General features: G+C 47.2%; 5 protein-coding genes across 5 annotated transcripts; 3 read left to right on the forward strand and 2 right to left on the reverse strand.

The window, feature by feature from the left end:
• Nucleotides 1-2619: 2619 nt before the first annotated feature.
• On the reverse strand, nt 2620-4075 carry N7498_005993 (FAD-binding oxidoreductase; the record flags this gene model as incomplete). Its single annotated transcript, XM_058453055.1, has 3 exons — nt 2620-3175; nt 3324-3779; nt 3837-4075. 3 exons carry the CDS (start codon nt 4073-4075, stop codon nt 2620-2622), a joined length of 1251 nt encoding a protein of 416 aa, XP_058307246.1.
• Nucleotides 4076-8374: 4299 nt separating this feature from the next.
• Nucleotides 8375-9516, reverse strand: N7498_005994 (HpcH/HpaI aldolase/citrate lyase family protein; the record flags this gene model as incomplete). Its single annotated transcript, XM_058453056.1, has 3 exons — nt 8375-9097; nt 9153-9373; nt 9462-9516. The coding sequence occupies 3 exons, from the start codon at nt 9514-9516 to the stop codon at nt 8375-8377; spliced, it is 999 nt and encodes a 332-aa protein (XP_058307247.1).
• Nucleotides 9517-11080: 1564 nt separating this feature from the next.
• N7498_005995 (A4/G1 family peptidase) lies at nt 11081-11962 on the forward strand (the record flags this gene model as incomplete). Its single annotated transcript, XM_058453057.1, has 2 exons — nt 11081-11202; nt 11254-11962. 2 exons carry the CDS (start codon nt 11081-11083, stop codon nt 11960-11962), a joined length of 831 nt encoding a protein of 276 aa, XP_058307248.1.
• A 1958-nt stretch (nt 11963-13920) lies between these two features.
• N7498_005996 (DUF846 domain-containing protein) lies at nt 13921-14913 on the forward strand. The gene is made up of 4 exons (XM_058453058.1): nt 13921-14096; nt 14152-14197; nt 14278-14564; nt 14631-14913. Exons 1-4 carry the CDS (start codon nt 14012-14014, stop codon nt 14777-14779), a joined length of 567 nt encoding a protein of 188 aa, XP_058307249.1. The 5' UTR covers nt 13921-14011; the 3' UTR covers nt 14780-14913.
• Nucleotides 14914-15597: 684 nt separating this feature from the next.
• Nucleotides 15598-18081, forward strand: N7498_005997 (uncharacterized protein; the record flags this gene model as incomplete). Its single annotated transcript, XM_058453059.1, has 15 exons — nt 15598-15718; nt 15780-15855; nt 15908-16012; nt 16074-16142; nt 16203-16271; nt 16329-16450; nt 16504-16628; nt 16707-16781; nt 16852-17059; nt 17117-17264; nt 17318-17396; nt 17449-17518; nt 17569-17645; nt 17770-17839; nt 17900-18081. The coding sequence occupies 15 exons, from the start codon at nt 15598-15600 to the stop codon at nt 18079-18081; spliced, it is 1596 nt and encodes a 531-aa protein (XP_058307250.1).
• Between the last annotated feature and the right edge of the window lie 588 nt (nt 18082-18669).

Here is an 18669-nt window from a genome sequence, read left to right on the forward strand (position 1 = left end):
TGAATTGATTCATCACACCGACTACCTAGATGATGCCGTGTAACCGTGAAGCATGCATGCATTGGACGGTGTGTCCCAATATTGCTAACCCGAGGTTCTGTGTCCCGCTCCTTACTTAGTGTAGCATTGATTCTCTGTTGAGGTGAATCTATTGTTAGTCTGATTCTCTAACTCTCTGATTTATAGTATTGTCATGTTTTATGTTATGTTAAAATCGACAGCTTAGCCCAAATTCGGTCCCTGGAAGGTCTTGGCGGGTCTGAACGGGAATGACCTCCGTTTAATGATATAGAAGACTGTCTATATTATCATGCGAGGGAATGGAAGCAATACAATATGGTACGTAGAGTAATATTGGGTAGCGACAAGGAGAGGAAGAGGATCTACGAAGATGAAGCCTAAGCGGTGGGATGAAAGGCACTAGACCAAACGGGACATCAACACTTATTAAAGGCGTTTGAATCTTACTGATTTGTACAAGGATGGCCTGAAGACATAATGAGTGGCATTTATCGTTTTTTGAACGTGCAGCAACGTCAATGGATACAATGGCAAATGGAACAGGTGGATGGAAACCGTCCGATACGCTGAACAGGTAGTGAAATTTTCATTTCCAATTTTCGACATAATCCAAGGTTGGTGGTCAAGTTGAATACATATAGCTGCAAGTGCCACCAGTCACAAGGCCATGAAAGGAATGTACTGTACCTGTTGCTTCAATTATGTCACGTCTTTTGTTCTCGAATAAGGCCATTAAGAGCATGTTGTTTTGAATGTTGATGATATACATGAAGGAAGACTCGATATTGAATTACAGACAAAAGAAATATGTGAGATGTACATGGATGCAAGCTTCTATCTCAATGGAGATGCACCTGAGAGATATCCTCCAAAGAATTTCGCGGCTCTCGTGTAAGATGCAGGCTGCTGTCTTCACTCGCGGAGTAGAACGTAACTGAGAGTTATCAGTTCACCATTATTACGGAAATTCATAAGACAAACCTCCACTCACTATGCATGTATCACGCCAGGAAACCAGCCTAGAGAAAGCAGGCATATGTTGATTAAGACGCTTGCACCACAGCCATTGTTGAGCAAGATCGCAAGGGGAGGAAGAAAGAACGCAAGAAGGATGGTGCAGCAATTCCTAGCATCAACCTGTTAGTAACGAATATTGTGGCATGCCATTTTGATTGAGTCTTCAAATTTGTGTTATGTGCTTACACTCGATCGCGGGGCTTATCTCCAGAGGGCCTGTCTGCAGGCACAGACTGTGCCACTGGGGGCTCGTATTGGGGTGGCATAGGGGTTTCTTCGTCGTGCGAATTTTTCACCATTTCGAGAAATCAGTATACTGATAGCTTTTGTGATGTTCAGTGAATAAAAAATTATAGATTTAGGAAACGGGGCGCAAATTTAACGAAGCTGGTGGAACCACTTGTGGTTCGATCGTTATGCTTGTGAAGATAATTCGCTTTTAGGTTTGTTTTAGGGACAGACTGTGGAGCATATGTGGGACTCGGGTGGCCGTACTTGTATAGACTTTTTTCCTTTCAAAGGTGGACTGTAGAGCGCACATCATCGTACTCGTAAAAGCTATTTCCTTTTCGGGGTGAGCCGATAAGCAAAATCAGCCTTAATATAGAGCTGCCTAGGGTAAAAAAACGGTGGGATTAATTCCAAGGTTGGATCGATGCACTGCCCCTGGGCTTATTAAAGCCTGTTGTAAGGGCCGCCTTTTTATTGGCGCTTGGTAACGTATGGTTATAATTTTGGGTACGTTAATAATAGGTAGGTGCCCATTTTTAGCTTATTATCGCACGCACGAGCAGCGTATATCATACCAGCTCGATTCCCACTCATCAAATTAATCTCACACTGGAGTTTTGTTGGTAGGTAATCGTCAAGGAGAGAAATGAAATCACGGTATACAACCGGTGACATGATTATCTAGTTATGATACCACAAGTCGGGTATGATCATGGACATGCATTGTTCTGCCTGATATGGCATGACTTAGCCCATCTCTGTCTATCATATAAACTCTGCTCCTCAATTTCCTCAATTGACGCCTGTTCTGGTGAAAACAATAGTCACTCTCGCGTTATTAACCACTTGACTATTTGTACTTATCGATCGGGTAAGGTAGATACAGGCCATGAGGTGAGTTTCAGGGGTAAAGGGGAATGACTAATGAGCAAGGAAGTGGATTGAGGGTTATTCTAGGCGCTGAATATGAGTGGAGTCAAGTGGGGTCACATTGAAGGCTTCAGTGGTGGACGGAATGCTCATACATACTGTATGTTTTTTTGCTTGTTTCACTGATATATGGAATGTTGAGTAGATTATCGAAGTACTATACTTACAGCAAAAGTTACATACAATGAATTGTGGTGCAGCTACACCAGGCAGGAACACTCTTCATCTAATAGAAGTTCTAATCTCCACCAACCTGGCAAAGCAGACCACTATGAATGTCGTACTCCCACATATCACTTCCAACGCCACTCCAAACAAAGAAACCCCCAGAAGGATCGTACTTTCTTTTGAGTTTCCAAAAGCTGGTCATAGTTCTCTCCATAAAAGTCCTGTTTCCACGTACTGCTGAATGCATTACCCTCATTCATGTAAGAGCCTGTTCTTGGTGCCCAATTCCTCCAAACGGGTTCCAAATTCGCCTCGTACCAGCGAGCTCCAGATGCTAGCTGCTCCACGTGAGTCGGCAGTTGCATTCAATGATGCCCCGTAAGACATGGCATGTAAGTACGCACTGCGCCATGCGGGTAGAACGCTTCCACGCATCTTCTGGGGTGTATTTGCTGGCCCAGGACCACCCTGCAAGCCGAAGAGAAGCATAGATCCTGTTCCAGACTGCGAAGTCGAGGCTTGTCGGAGATAGATAGCCAGATCTGTCATCGAAATGTCTGAAAGCTCGCGACGTCCTAGCAGACGGCTGCTCATTAGACTTGAGGAACCACAGGAAGCACTGGAAAGGAAGTTTGGCTTAGTGTATGCCCAATAGCCGTATGCTTCAGATGTCTGATTGACAACTTTCAGCACATTTTCAGAGCTGACATTTGCGAAACTGGATATCATCTTCTGGACTTTTCGATCCATCGCCTCGGTCGTTGTATTAAATCCTACCAAGCCAACTGAAGCGGCGACTCCTGGTGAACTGTGATTCAGTCCCGTCAGCGTTGTCATTGAGCTTCCGCTCATAGCAATCACCGTCCCCGTCATGCCATCATCCATGAGGTCAGGGGATCAAACTTGCGATTTTAGCAAGTGCCCCCCAGGAAATATTTTCGCTCTTCGATGAAGACTCCTGATAGAAATAAAATCCACCAGTAATCACATTTGTGGGCACGGGGTGAGTCTTCAGAACAAATTCAGTGATGACACCGAATTGGCCACCACCAGCACCACGAACAGCCCAGAAAATATCCACATTGTGTTTATGATTGGCCACAAGTCGTCGGCCGTCTGCTGTGATGACGGTGACTTGGTATACCTGGTCTGATGCAAGTCCATAGTGACTAGATAGAAGACCGTGACCTCCGTTTTGAATAAGTCCTCCGAGACCAACGGTTGCGTCTTCGCCGCCCACAACAGACCGATTCATGGCATGAACGGCGTTGTAAACAGATCCCCATGTGTTGCCGCTCCCGCAAATTACTACGTCGGCAGTTCCACTTCCGTCGGGCAGTAGCCATTTGGGTTGATGCTCGACGTGCTTGAAGTTGTGAGTCCAGATCGAAAGTGAATATGCGCCAGTAGATCTTGTTCCAGAATTAGTAAAAACCAAAGCTAGTGTAAAATTATATGGGGTGTAGTACCTGCCACTCAGATCATGTCCGGTTCCTTTAACAACAATTCTGATGTTTCTCTCCGTTGCCCATCGCAGGGCGGTAGCAACTTGTTGATCAGTTGTGGCGTTCACAATGTATTGCGGTAAAGCTCCAATGCTACATCCCCGGTCTTTCGTGTATCCCTCGGCGCCAGGGGGGCAAACAAGAGTTGTTTGTGAAAATGGAGTAGTCCACACTTTCCGGCCAAGCTGAATGGTAGGTGGCATATGGCCAATATTTGGTCACATCGGAACAATTCGTGGAAGAATTAAATGGATTGCCTTCATAGCAGGATGAGGGAGCCGGGGCAGTTTTGATCAAGGCACCTCGAATAGTTTGGTTCAAAGTTTCCCAATCCTGGATAGATGGCCATGTCGAATCGTTGGGTGTGGCTTTGCATTTGAGTTAGCAAAGGCCGTGGTCGAAAGCAAAGTGGAGCATAGTAAAATTGGTAGAAGGAGCACCATAATGCGGCTTCTGTGATAGCAGGAATGGGGCTAAGAGAGGCCAAATGATTTGAATTCAAATTGAGCCTACGGATTCTGCGGCTTTATAGCTTTGTTCATGAAATGCTTCCTTGGTTTACGCGGAAAACCATGATTTCATTGGAGGTAGTGTGGACCACAGCATGGCAAATCTTCGGTCTACTTGCACTCTCAAAAAGCTGGTCCGACTAAGTGGGCACGCAATTTCGACTAGATTTGCACCGTTTATTACTCTACTAGGCTGCATGACGTGGCTTATGTTTTGCATCCAAGGTCATGAATAACTAAGAAGAGCGCCCTGTTGGGGACTAAACTACAATAGGGAATTTGAGCGTATTCGTTTTCCAGGCCCCTTGACCCACTCGTAGACACAATGTACAGTAAATTAGAAAAAACTAAGATTCTATCTTCCAACCAATATGTCGAGATTCCAACACGCCTATTAGAACATTATGTATACGGCCAAGTCCATCAGCCTGTCTCCACTATCGTATAGAGTAGCACCGATCGGATAGGGCGGCAAGTGATAGGCAGCAACCGGCGAGTGGTAATAGACACAGGGCAAGACCTGTGGCCCTGGGTGCCTTATGGCGACTGTCTTTGGGAGAAGACTAGAAGTTGTTCTATACTGAGAAGCTTCCGCCATTATATTTTTCCAGTCCCCCATCGTACCCACCGCAAACTGATGGTGCCGGGACGTCATCTGAACTGCTGTCGAAAAACAATTTCTGATGCGGTCAAGCTTGTACTACCTAGGCAAAAGAATCTCACTTGAAGATCTAATTCAAATATCAGGTAGACCTGATTCTTCCCTCACAGCCGGTCTGGACATTCTTGTTGGGGTATTCTTGGGAACCGGATTGGTTGTCCTATATAGCGAGCAGTATGTTAAACGTAAAGTTGTTGGGTATGGCAAGCTTGAGCCTGAACTTCGCCTTACAGTAATGATCTTTGAAGGCCGCCTTGTCCCTGTTGGACTGCTCCGTACGGGTGGACATCAATGTCCAGTATCCCGTGGCCCAGTGAAGTTTGCTCAAGATTGTTGATTGGCTATGGGATGTACATTATCTTAATTCAGTCTTTTGCATATCCTGTGGACTGCTACCCAGACAGAGCCAACAGCGCAGTGGCTGTAAATGGTGCCGTGAGAAGCATTTTTGGGGTATCCTTTTCCCATTATCTGCTAGGTATCTTCTGAGATATGGTGAATTCCGGAAACCTGCAGAGACAGGGCCTACATATACATGCTGGAAGATCCAGCTAGGTAAACAAGGCTGATCACATGGAAAGGCATAACTTGTGACAAGCATTATTTTTCAAGCTGGGGAGACGATGTTGCCATCAGATGCGTTACTGGTAAATCCGAACCAAGCAAGTCTAGTCCCAGAGAGTTTTGATTAACTTCAATCGTCGCAGCATCCCCGTTAGTCAGCTGAAGTGGATTATCAAAAACGCGCCGATTTATCAAATTTTGACGCACTCGACTTTTGGTAGCTTTTCGATATCGAATGTCATTGTTGACTCACAACCTTCTCCAATATTCACGCTTGTTCTGTTCTAGCGTTTGTCAATTTGAATACTGTTGTCTTCAGACTTGGTTCAGCATGGGGTGTATTATGAATGAGCTCTCCGGGACCCACTTCGACGCAACAGTCTACAGGCATGAGAACTCTCCGAGATAAAGCATCCGATCCGATGAATGCTTTTTTTTTTCTAATTGGTTGTCAATTCAAAATACAGCTACGGAGAAGTATCCGTGGATTTGCACGGAGAATCCGTTATTGAATCAGGTATGCGCAAAGGCTCAAATCTATCCGAATAGTCGACTGAGCCAACGGGAACTAGCCGATCCGTTAATCCGTAATCGTTCCCACATATACCATTTGCCTCCCCTTTGAATTACTCCTTTTCCAGCTCCCACAAAGCTTTTGAAGCATTTTGATTGCTAGTCCAACACCATGTCGTTAGCATCAACCATTGTCGAGCAAATTGCGCTCCGAAAAAATCTCTGATACCACCTTCGTGTCAGCTTTTCAACCCAGGTAAAATGGGAAATGATCTCAATATCGCCTACGGTGGCTGCACCATTGCTATCGCAGTCAACGCAGCCCTATCAAACCGTTTCCTCCGGCTACCATCTCTACTCAGTCCTGGGCAATTACCTTGGCCCCCGCATTGACCATCCAAAAACTTCATTGCACGGTTCGAAGTATTCGAGACACGAGGACATTTGCAACCCGACAGGTGGACATCACTCAAGAGCACGATAATGGCATCCAACGATCATGCCTTACCATAAGTGCAGACTTCCAAGTACAAGAGCGAGGGTCTATGATGACTTATTCTCTTCGCCTCCGGCAGCGAAGTACTCAGATGTCGAATCAAGCCCTACCAGAGAGACCAATTGCGAAGCATTACTGCGGACCGGTGATATATCCTCGGAGATGTTCCAGAGAAATGATACTCTCTTTGGTCTCATGTCCCGCTTTTTTGGGCAAAAGCTGGTACCTGAAGGCGTGACCAAGCAGACAATCCACGGAATTGGGAAAGCACCTCAGAACAACTCGAAGACCATCTGAGTCTCACATCCAAGACATCGGCGGAATGGATGCGGAGCAAATCCCACAGCCCCAAACCGAATCGCAGCAGCTCAGTGCCCTTGCTTTTCACATGGACGAAGCGCTTTCATTTTTACTCTCTTACCCACAGTCATTTGTTTCTTGAGGATGTGTCAGCCTGTGCTAGCCTGGATGTTGCCCTGCGCCTGTTCTCAAACAAAGTTGATCTAAATAGAATGGCATTTGAAAGAAATGAAGACCATCAGTGGGGGAGAAGGAAGGACCTATAGCGAGGCGCGACTATGGGATCGGAATGGTAACCTAGTGATGGCGTGTATGACGCAACAAAATATCCTTCGACCCCACAAGCTATAATCTGCGAATCTAAGTACATACATGAAATTCGGAATCAATTATATGCACCGCTATCTCTCAGCTTAAAGCTAGGATATTGAGAATTGAAAACCGAACTATTTGGGCGTCTGAGGGGTCCAGTGCCGTAGTTTTGGGTCTTAATTGAGAATTTAGAACAACGACAAACCGCTTGGCATACTGTCGCGCCTGGATCCGACTTCCCAGCCACCTTCTGTGTAGGCTACCAAGTGCGGACCGAAAACCAGTCTGCTTATTACCTCAGAAAGGAGGCAAGGACAATCATTGATTTATTAGCATTTGATTAATATAGCCGAAGCAGCGTGGATTAATAATTTGTCTAATTGATTCTTTTGCGAGAAAAAAAAAGAAGCGACGAGGGCCCCGGGGTCTTTCCTTTGAAGGTGATAATGGAAACCTCTACGAGGGATAATGCCATGAATGGGTAGCTAGAAGTCCCTTTACTGGAAGTTCCCCTTTCTTTGATTGCCACCTGCATTGAATTTAAATAGTCCCTGGCCTCCAAAATTTACTTTACGAAAAACGAGTTGAGCCTCTAACTGAAGTGACATTTCGATAGCATGACTGGGCACAGCCGGCCCTCCATGCATGGTCTAAACATATATATTCAGACCTATCTATCTCCCATAAGACATGGACTGGTCTAAATACATGATGAGCGTAGCTTTTAAGCCTTAACTTTATTTGTGTGCGATTTCCAGTTAGGTATGAAGTTTTCCCACATTGTAAGCACCGCGATATGTCAATGAGCAGCAAATAAAGACCACTGAAGGCTCACTCACTGAACGTCACTAACGTATCATGCGAGATGATGAACCGCTCAATGAGCCTGAGTCTGAGCGCCCTTATAAAAGCGGTGGCATATAGAGGGAACCCCATCTGTCAAAGAAAAATCCGTATAAGTATGTGGACCCTTAATACCCCGCGTAATGTCCCTAATATGTTGGCTTTCATATGAAGGTAAGTAAGTATGACTGTGGTCTATTAAGACCTGCTAAAAGCCCTGGAGAAGAACATGAATACCTGGTCTGGCGAGTTAGCCCAACTGTGAGCTATGTACTAGGTACGTATATTCTCGAATTATTCATATTCATAAAAAGAATGCCCTATTCAGGCTCCTGATGCTGCCACTCTTTCTGCAACTCCTCAACATCAATCCCACAGGCAGCTGCCTTCCTAACAATAGCCTTGCCTTCTCGGCCACCGGCACATCGATCATCTTGCCATCCAACGTCCAAGCACCCCGACCAGCAGCAGCAGCCTTCTCATCTGCAATAACAACCCGAACAGCCCACCGTGTCTCCTCCTCATCCGGTCCAAAAATAGCATTCGCCGTCTTCACCTGAGTCGGATGAATACACTGCTTTCCATTGAATCCAAGTCGCCTTCCATCGCGACACTCCTCTTCCAGCGTCGCGGGTGGGGAGCCGTCCGCTTTATCGGATTTGTAGGCTGTGCAGACCAGATCGATTGTCGAAGGGAGCTCTGCGGCGCGGGCGGCTGTTGCGATTGCAGAGCGCGCGAAGAGGAATTCGGTCAACGATGGGGTACGCGTAATACTGAGGTCTAGGGCAAAGTCTTCGGCAGCGAAAATGAGACCTTGGAGGAGTGGGGTGGAGGAGCAAATTTGGGTTAAGTTTGTGAGTGGATTTAGCGGATTCGACAAGGGCGAGAGAGAAATTGGGGGACGAGCCTCAGGAGATTGATTCTTCTGTTGTGCAAGAGTGTGATTTATCACGTCTGTGACGAAGGTGAGGTCCGAAGCGGAGTTGACCTTGGGAATAACAATTGTAGTCAAGTTCGGGGATTGCAGCTAGGGTGGTATTAGTATTTTGGTATCTGAAATTGGTGCTTTTGAGTCAACTCACCACTTCGGTCAAGTCGCCCAGTGCCAAACCACTGTCGACCGAGTTGATTCGCACAGCCCGTTTCCGGATGTTACTCGGTGTGGGCTGATCGATCGCTCTCCGCACGAGGGAGCGGGCCTCCGCTTTCATGTGCGGAGTGACGCTGTCTTCAAGGTCATAGGTGAGACAGTCTGCTGCCAAAGAGCGAGACTTGTCAAGAAAGCGCTGCGACGAGCCCGGGACTAGTAGGTGAGGTCACTGGTTAGCTCTGTGGTGATCGTAAAGCTTCGGCATTGAAATGCGGGAAGACGCGCTGCGCGGCGTTCTTACCGTAAAGTAGGGAGCGACGCAGAGTATTGCGGGCAGCCATTGCGGGAGATGACATGATTGAAACAGTCTTTGAGTTTAAACTGCTGTTGTCTTCACCAAGGTCTCGGCGTTGATATAGGTGTCGCGTCCGGGATGTTCCTTCTGCAAGCCGAAGCTCGGGTGGCGCTCGGAATAGCCTATATGCCATGGACCCACACTGAGCTACGCCTGGAGCCGAAGACTTAAGTATTTCGCATTTTCGGGCGCGGAGACCTTCTTGACGCTACTCAAATTTGACCTAAACCGTGCTTATGGCTTACAGGTGATTAACACCTTGTATCCCTTCGCCGTTTGCGCCTGTATTCTCGCGTGTATCCTCGCATGTACTGTCACGTTCCCGTCTTAAGGGACCAAGGCTGTCAGTCGAGCAGTATACGACAGGGCTAGAAAAACACCCGTGAGACTGAAATTCCTCGATAATGACATGGCTTAGTGCAGCTCAGAAGCTGGTTTTAGGCTTGCTGGCTCAGCGAAACGAACGCCGTTCTCGATTGTTGTGAGGAACCCACCTTCACTCAAGTCACAAGATCATATCGGCGACAAATCTGGATCTCCTGGGGTGTGTTTAGAACAAACCCTGACATTACCATCTGTTGAATTACTTTTTCATTATAGATCAGTTTTGTCAAGAGCCATTTATGCACACATCTTGCGATCGGAAAAGGCTTCAACCGCCTAGAAGTTCTGGACCAAACTCACGGATAGTCCGGAGTCTTATCTGACGAACTTCTGCAGGTCTGATTGAACTCCGCTAGCACCGACCGGAGGAGCGGAGGACGCTCAAGGGGCTTTGTGGCTGATTCAGGGCCCCGATTAACCAATGAGGAGGTCCAAAGTAAACACCACACTCGTTTGCTTCACAGCTGTATATTATTTTTTAGGACACTGGAGTAATTTGCACTTTCTATGATAATGGAAACATTATTATTTCACATGATGAGCTGCAGAAAGCCCTATATCACTATATTAGGTGCTACCCAGCCGGTTTGACGCTGTGGACACCGATAAGACTACTGTAGCATGAGGTGGGGACACTCCGCGAAATGTCTCTAGCTAACGAATTCGGCCCCGGAACACTCTTCAAGCCGACAGTCTTGTTTGGACGGCCTATGACTGGTCGGGCAGTTCCACAATGGCCATATTAGGGAGCAATTACTATTAGTTACTGAACGACAGGTTGCTTTAACATCGCGATCTTAAAATGTCACCTGGCGGAAGCTAAGCCTTTTCCTTCATTAGGCGCCTGCAAAACACAGTATTGCGCGACCAAGCTTCACGCCTACATCGGTCTCCGACGGCGCTACAAATCTGCCATTATAGCGTGCGTCTTCGACTATGAACAGCCTATGGAATTTTTATCTCGATATTGATGTTGCATCGACACTTGATCGCAAGATGTTAAACAGGCCAGAGAATGAAATGCTTCGGACTTTGAGCCAAAGTACTCGGATCAAAAGAGCCGAAGCTGGGCTATATAAGCTTGCCTTCTTGGCCTGAAGTTCGAATCGATCAGCACTCGAGCAAGTTCAATCAATTCCAAAGCAAGCCTTCCTCCCAAGTTCCCAATTCGAATCGTCATCATGAAGTTTTCCACTGCCGCTGTTAGCAGTATGCTTCTTGCTACTGCCGCTTTTGCTGCACCTCTGACTTCCAAACGTCAAGCACGCAACGAAGCTCGCCGCATTGCTCGTGCAGAGACCCAGTCGGTCCAGCGCCACAGCAATCCTCCCTACAAGCCTGGTACTCACTGAAGTTATCAACTTCACGAACACCTCGAGGAGGAGTACAGCTCCAACTGGGCCGGTGCCGTCCTCATTGGGTCGGGCTACACTGCCGTTACGGGCACCTTCACTGTCCCAACCCCGAAGTCAGCTAGTGGCAATGGCGGAGGATCTGGTGGAGGTTTCGGCGGGGGATTCGGCGGAGGATTCGCGGATTCCTCTTCCTCCTACTCCGCCGCCTCTGCCTGGGTTGGCATCGATGGCGACACTTGGAGCGAGGCAATCCTGCAGACCGGTGTCGATTTTATCGTTGAGGATGGCCAGGTGAGCTACGATGCTTGGTACGAGTGGTACCCCGACTATGCCTACGATTTCAGCGACATTGACATCTCCGCTGGAGATGAGATCAAGGTGACCGTGGAAGCGAGTTCTTTGGCTTCGGGCACTGCGACAATTGAGAATATTTCTACTGGCCAGACTGTGTCCCACACCTTCTCGAGGGATGTTGAGGGCGACCTTGGTGAGCTTAACGCTGAGTGGATCGTCGAGGACTTTGAAGAGGGCGACTCCCTTGTTTCCTTTGCCGACTTTGGCTCTGTCACTTTCAGCAATGCCGAGGCGACTGATAACGGTAGCACTGTTGGACCATCTGGTGCCACTATTATGGACATTGAGCAGGATGGAGAGGTTCTTACTTCTACCTCTTCTACCTCGGACAGTGTCACCGTCACATATGTCTAAGCAGTGGCCCACAGGGTGGTTCGCCAATCACCATAGCTGTTATGAGAAGCGAAGGAGAGGATGAGATTGGCATGCATCGCAGGATTTGTTTTCTGAATGGGTTCTGAACCAATTACTAGATTTTTCATTGACAATGCTCTCTGTTTCCTGTGAAGAGACGTTGCCATGAAATTTCTGCATCTAGCCTTTTGATGGAATGACAACTTATTTATTGACCGAGCTTGATGTAACCCCGATAGAATTTTATTTGGAGCCCTTCTAGAGCTAAAATGATTCAACATTCAATGATGGTTGTATCGATCCTTTGTGTGAGCGCGACCCGAGCCAATTAGAGACGTAGGTGACGAGAGCAGCTATTTTAATGACCAGTCACACAAATCCAGGGCGAAAATTGCTCCAGAGAGAAAAAAACCTTCTAGTGGGGTTATGTTCCTGGCCTGGTACTGTAGTACGTAGATCAAATTCGATCTTATCTGATTCGATAAGTAGGGTTGCATGTGGAGATCCGCGCTCCCGCGAAGCTACATTACTGAGCCAAATAGCTAACAGGATTCACAGGATTCACTAGAGCTTCCGAAACCGGCCAGAATCCAAAGGAGAATATAAATAGGGATGTACACTTCTTTCAAAAAAAAAAAAAAAAAAAAGCTTTTGATAACCTTAATTCAATTTCACGTCTCGAGTCATTACTTTCCCTCCACCATAAACTGGATCTCATAATGAAACTCCTCAGTATTGTCGTTGCTGCTACCATGGCTGCTCTGGCTAGCGCTGAATGCAGTGGTCGTAAGTATATGGTCTAAAATTTTCAATGCCTTGGGTACATGCTAACCCATTTCTTATAGTTGGCGCGGCTTGCACCGGTGCTGGTGCTGCGCCTTGTTGCTCAGGTCTGACCTGTTCTGAAAACCTCGGGACGATGCAATATGTTTGCAATTGAATAGCAAAAGAGGGATTGGAAATTCAATGATGTTGTTCAAGTGCAAATATACCCATGTCTCATCAAAGTCAAGGGAGAGTTATATGTTGCATGTGCATAAATATGGTGCAACGACCATGTTATTGTTGGGGTGAACATGATAGCCACTTGGCCCGGGAGGATACACAGTTCATTTAATTTTGTACATAATAGTATGAGTATTGAATGAAGATGACTGATCAACACTTGAGCATCATGTATCATTGCTGGTAAGGTAAATGGCGACCGCTGACTTTTCTGACTAACCAGATTACATCCAATCCATCTCAATGACACTTGTTCTTGTCAAATTGTTTACCGTTCTCGAGACACACCCCAATATTATTTTCAATATTGGGGTCCGCATCAAGAAGAAAAAGGGATCTCAATTTTCCCCACAAAACAAGATATGTAGCCCGTGCATGGGCTTCTCAGATGCAGCAAGGTAGGAAGTGTCAGTGTGCCTACATCTCTCATTGCAAGCCAAAGCACCATAGTCTAATATTGGTATCTGATCTTGATCGCAATTGTAAGCGAAAGAAAGTCAGAATTTTTACTATAGGTGCTTAAAGGCTTTTAACGCCCACGAACCCTGAAAGTCTGCCTTCGGATATTAATCGACGCCACATATGTTGCTTTATCAGAAGGACCGAAGCACCCAGAACCATGCTCAGGCACACCCTCATGTGCCAATAAATAGATCGGTCGCCTTGAGCTACTAGTATGGAAGTATCCCTAGTCTTAATATCCCAGCCGGGTAACAAACCTAAAGTCCATGGACTTTGTCGCGTACAACACAAAGAAGGCAACAAACTGGCAACTTCCATCATGATTTATCCCTCAATCATCACACTTATCTCTTCACAAGTGCTCGCTCTTTCATCGCGTGCATACATGCATGTCGTACTGTAGTGTGGACATTGACCAATAAGCGTTGAAGGCGGTGTTATTCTGTCATCTCCTACCGCCTGCCGCCTGTTATGTTGTGAACACATCAGGGATCCGAACTGCAACTGCCACTGCGACAGCAGCGATTCGTGAAACCACCATATTTTCGAGGCATCAGAACCTACGGTTCTCGGTCGCTCATCATGGATCAAGGAGCTCAAGGAGAGCTGAACTGGCGTCTAAGCTCCCACCCGATCACACTACTTGTCTTCTTGGGTATCCGCATTGGTTAGTGCTCACTTTGTTGACCACTGATAGAATGCTTAACTGACTATCTGGGCAGGTGCCCTGATGATGTATCTCTTTGGCCTTCTGTTCATCGAAAACTTGTACGTCATTAGTGTCTAATGAGCCCTGGAGCTATTTCCGCTAGCTAGCAGCGATCCCCGAGCTAACTAGTTGATTACAGCGTACTCGTCTTCATCCTGACACTCCTCCTTCTCTCGGCCGACTTCTACTACCTGAAAAACATTGCTGGGCGGCGACTAGTTGGACTACGGTGGTGGAACGAGGTTAACACAACCTCCGGTGACTCGCACTGGGTCTTCGAGTCCTCCGACCCCAATGTTCGCACAATCACAGCTACGGACAAACGGTTCTTCTGGTTGAGTTTGTATGTGACACCGGCTCTGTGGGTGGGTTTGGCTATTCTGGCGATTGTGAGACTAGTTAGCGTGATCTGGCTCAGTCTAGTTGGTAAGATGATCCTGGCATATAATGATCCTTTGTTGGAAATGTATTGAACTAACTTGACGGACGCAGCCATTGCCCTCATTCTGACTATTACAAACACCGTGGCCTTCTCTCGATGTGATAAGTTCAGCCAGGCTTCGACTTTCGCGAACAGCGCTCTTGGAGGTGGCATTGTGAACAATTTGGCTAGTGGCCTGCTGGGCAGGTTCTTCCGGTGATTTGATGCAATCATCAGATTTGCACAATATTCATCTGCTAGAAAATAGTGATGACCCTTTTATCAAGACTTCTACTCCATGTATGCTTAAAGTGTTTTCATACAGCAATCAATTTGGATGTGTTATACCAAAGCCATCAATAAAAACGGATGCTTAGATGTGCTGTCGTCAAGAGCACTTGGAAAATGGAGTGTCAACTGGGGTAGACGCGATGCGTTTGTTTGTCAAACCTTCGTTTTTGTTTATTTCCTCATCGTGAAATCCATCTTCCTTTTCTTCTCTCTCTCTTTCTGCATCTCTCTCCCTCTCTCCACACTCCCATTCTCCTTCTCCTTCTTGGTTCCAATTCGCAATCCCCGCAACCAGGATAGGATCCATTCATACGACATTTCGTTCCTTGGATCCTATTCCTCATCTTAATTTTACCACGTCACTTTGCTGTTCAACGCTGTTCCCCCACCTCACATCTCAGTGAACAAACATCCTGTGAGTACTTTTTCCATATCTTTCTGAAGGAACCCTGGTTTTTTTTTTCCATGTGCTTGATTGTGAGCCCCTGCAATATGAAGATATCTTGTTTCCCTCCGCCTCATCATGTTGTATGGCACTTCACCAGAATACCTTTCACTTTCTCCATGATATTTCTTTGAGCAACTTGAGACAAATTTGTTGAGTTTCATCTTGCTCTTTTTCTCATTACGCGCCTTGTCTACCTTCCTGTTGACACATTTTTTTCCCTTTCTGTTTTGCTTTTCGAAGATAGAAGACAGACAAACAGGAACTTTATTTGGCGGGCTCTTAGCTAATTTCGCGAACTAATGCATTTCATACAGTGTTTCTTCGAGATGTCTGACACTTGGAATGATGATGCCGCCGAGGGCGCCTCCTGGGATCCCGACAAGAAAGAAGATGGGACCCGCTGGGGCCGAAAGCCCGAAGGTAAGTCGAGAAATGGTCTTACCATGGGGTACTTGATAGTGGGGCAACTAACTGTCAACAGTAGGCTATGATCATGCTAGCAGCCCGAAGGGAAATCAGGGCTCTGGCGGCGGTTACGATGAGAATGCTTGCCGCATGTGAGTTGTTGTGGGCTCGAGGAAGAGAAGATGGCTAACTGACTCGCAAAAGCTGTGGTGGTTCAGACCACTTCGCCCGCAACTGTCCAAATGAGGTCCCCGAGTACTCGTCATACCCGCAACAGTCACGCGGTTGCTTCAACTGTGGCCAGGAGGGGTGAGTAATATTCTCCAGATTGTTGTCATTGTGCCGATACTTACGAGTGTAACTATGACAGCCACTCCAAGGCCGAATGCACCGAGCCTCCAAAGTCTTTCGGCGCTTGCTTCAACTGTGGTGAAGAAGGGTGACCATCCCTACACTGCACAAGATTTGAATATAAACCGCTGACTCATGTCTATGATAGCCACTCCAAGGCGGACTGCACCCAGCCCCGCAAGTTCAGCGGGGCTTGCTTCAACTGTGGCGAGGAAGGGTATGTTGTTTTCTGATGGCTTAGTGCCCCATTCTAACAAATAATAGCCATTCTAAGACCGAGTGCACCAACCCGCGAGTGTTTAAAGGCACCTGCCGCCTTTGCGAGAAGGAAGGTCATCCGGCTTCGGAGTGCCCCAGAGAGACCTCCTGATGTTTGCCGCAACTGTGGAGCTGAAGGTTAGCAAATATATCGTGGCGTCTCTAGGTGACTGAGCTAATGCCGTTCGTAGGCCACCAAGCATTTGTCTGCACAGCGCCGCGCAAGTTCGATTTGAACAAAGTTGCAGATAGATTGCCAGAGGAGGCGTGGGACATGATGAAGGCCGCAGGAACGGATACTGAGGCATTCCGTTCGGTAAGTCCCTCATTGAAATGATACCAAAGGCGATTGCTGATAAGTCACCCAAGGCCCTTCAGGTGTATTCCAAGGCAGCTCCCCGAGGCTACCTACGTTGAAATTGAAAAGAAAATGCGCGAGGATAACTTTCTCCTCTACACGATTGCAGTGGTAAGTTTATTACCGTTACATTCACAGTGGCTTTGGCAATGGAACCGCTAACAGCCGATCTCAAATAAAGGATAAGGAAGTTGGAGATATGCACACTCTGATTGACCTCCAAGGCAACCTGGACAAGAAATACACTGTGGCATTCTACCGCGGCCCTAACTCCCCGCGAAATATTCTCAATGACAGATGGCCTGATAGCCCTGAGGACAACATTGAGCGATTGGCAAATTCAGGGGTCTCTTGCAATCGCTATGTCGTCAAGTGCCGCAACTGTGATGGTATTTGCAATTCCCCTTACCCACTTTTGAGCTAAGTAATTGCTAACAGAGCGATAGAAATCGGCCACATTGCAAAGAATTGCAAGCAGGAGCGCACTGAGGCTGAGCGCACTGAAATCAAATGCTCTAATTGCGAGGCAGTCGGCCACCGTGTGCGTGACTGCCCAGAGCCACGTCGCAGCAAGCATGGATGCCGCAATTGCGGGTAAGATTTGTTTCCAATTGAAAGTGCAATATGAAATACTGACTCACTTGCAGCTCCGATGAACACCAGGCTAAGGAGTGCCCCGAGCCTCGGGTTGCCCCCCTGACACTGAATGCCGCCGGTGCCATGAACGTATGACAAATTGCTTCCAGCCTAACATTCAAGCATCATACTGACCTTTTAGTCGGTCACTTTGCCCAGGACTGCCCCAAGGGTGGTGAAGACCGGGGCCCGCGCACTTGCCGCAATTGCGGGTATGTAATGTGTCTTTCTGTGAATGTCATTCTTCGGCTAACGAAAATAGATCCGAGGATCACATCGCTCGTGAGTGTGACAAGCCTCGCGACCCGGCCACTATCATGTGCCGTAACTGTGACCAGCGTAAGTTACCTCCCTGTCGGTTTTATATCATTCTCTTTGGCGGTTATGTGTCAATAAACATCCTCGAAACGCATTGATAACTTACGGCAACGAGTGTTCCGGCGCTAACAACTGGAAATAGTAGGTCACTCCAGCCGTGAATGTCCTCAGCCCAAGGACTGGTCCAAAGGTCCAGTGCAACCGTTGTGGCGAATGTAAGTCGACCAGATCAATATTTCAGTGCCCCGAAAACATTTGCTAATAATACATACCAGTTGGCCACACTGTGCATCGTTGCCCCCAGCCTGAGGACTCAGTCGACGCTGGCTACAACGAGACGGCCCATGATCACAACCCGGAGGGACAGAGATCGACTGCTGGCTCGCGACCAGCTTCTGCCGCTGGTACCACTGTGCCAGTGACTGATGATGACGATCTTAAGAACCAGGCGTGGTGATCTGTCAATGACACGCCGCAAGGCGAACCATTTCGATTATGGAGACGCTTTGAACCGATTCAGAACCCCGAAGTGAATATTCACGTTGGCCCTCTCAACCAAACACTGAGCTGTGTTTTTTTTGCTCTTTGCTTGTCTTCAGACCTTCACGAGTGACGACAGTGGACTGTGTCATGGGTGATCGAGGACCCGATTCTTTTGTACCGTTTAGCTATCCTGATTGACAAGGTCCCCTTCCCGGGTTTCATGTTGACTGTGTGAGAATCGCCCTCATTGGGCGTTTATTGTTACCGAAGTGATCTGCAAGGTTTTTATTATATCGTTAAGAAAGGAAGTTTAAAGGTTGCGGCAGATAACATGTTATGCTATGAAGGGAGATATGGCTGGATCAGATATCATTACCTGAATAATCTAACAATATTGTTATCCAATCGCGGACCAAGTAGGTGCACGTGTTGTTCATCAGATTTGAAGATGGATTCCAAGCTTCATATCCTCTTCCACAGACTTCCTGACTGGCCATCACCAAGCTCGAAACATGGAAACCCTTCCCCAGCACTACACCTCTGCTCAGACAGCTCTAGACAC

Source organism: Penicillium cinerascens (assembly GCF_028974065.1).
Source record: "Penicillium cinerascens strain IBT 15544 chromosome Unknown contig_6_segment0_segment0, whole genome shotgun sequence".
Taxonomy (NCBI): Eukaryota; Fungi; Ascomycota; class Eurotiomycetes; order Eurotiales; family Aspergillaceae; genus Penicillium; species Penicillium cinerascens.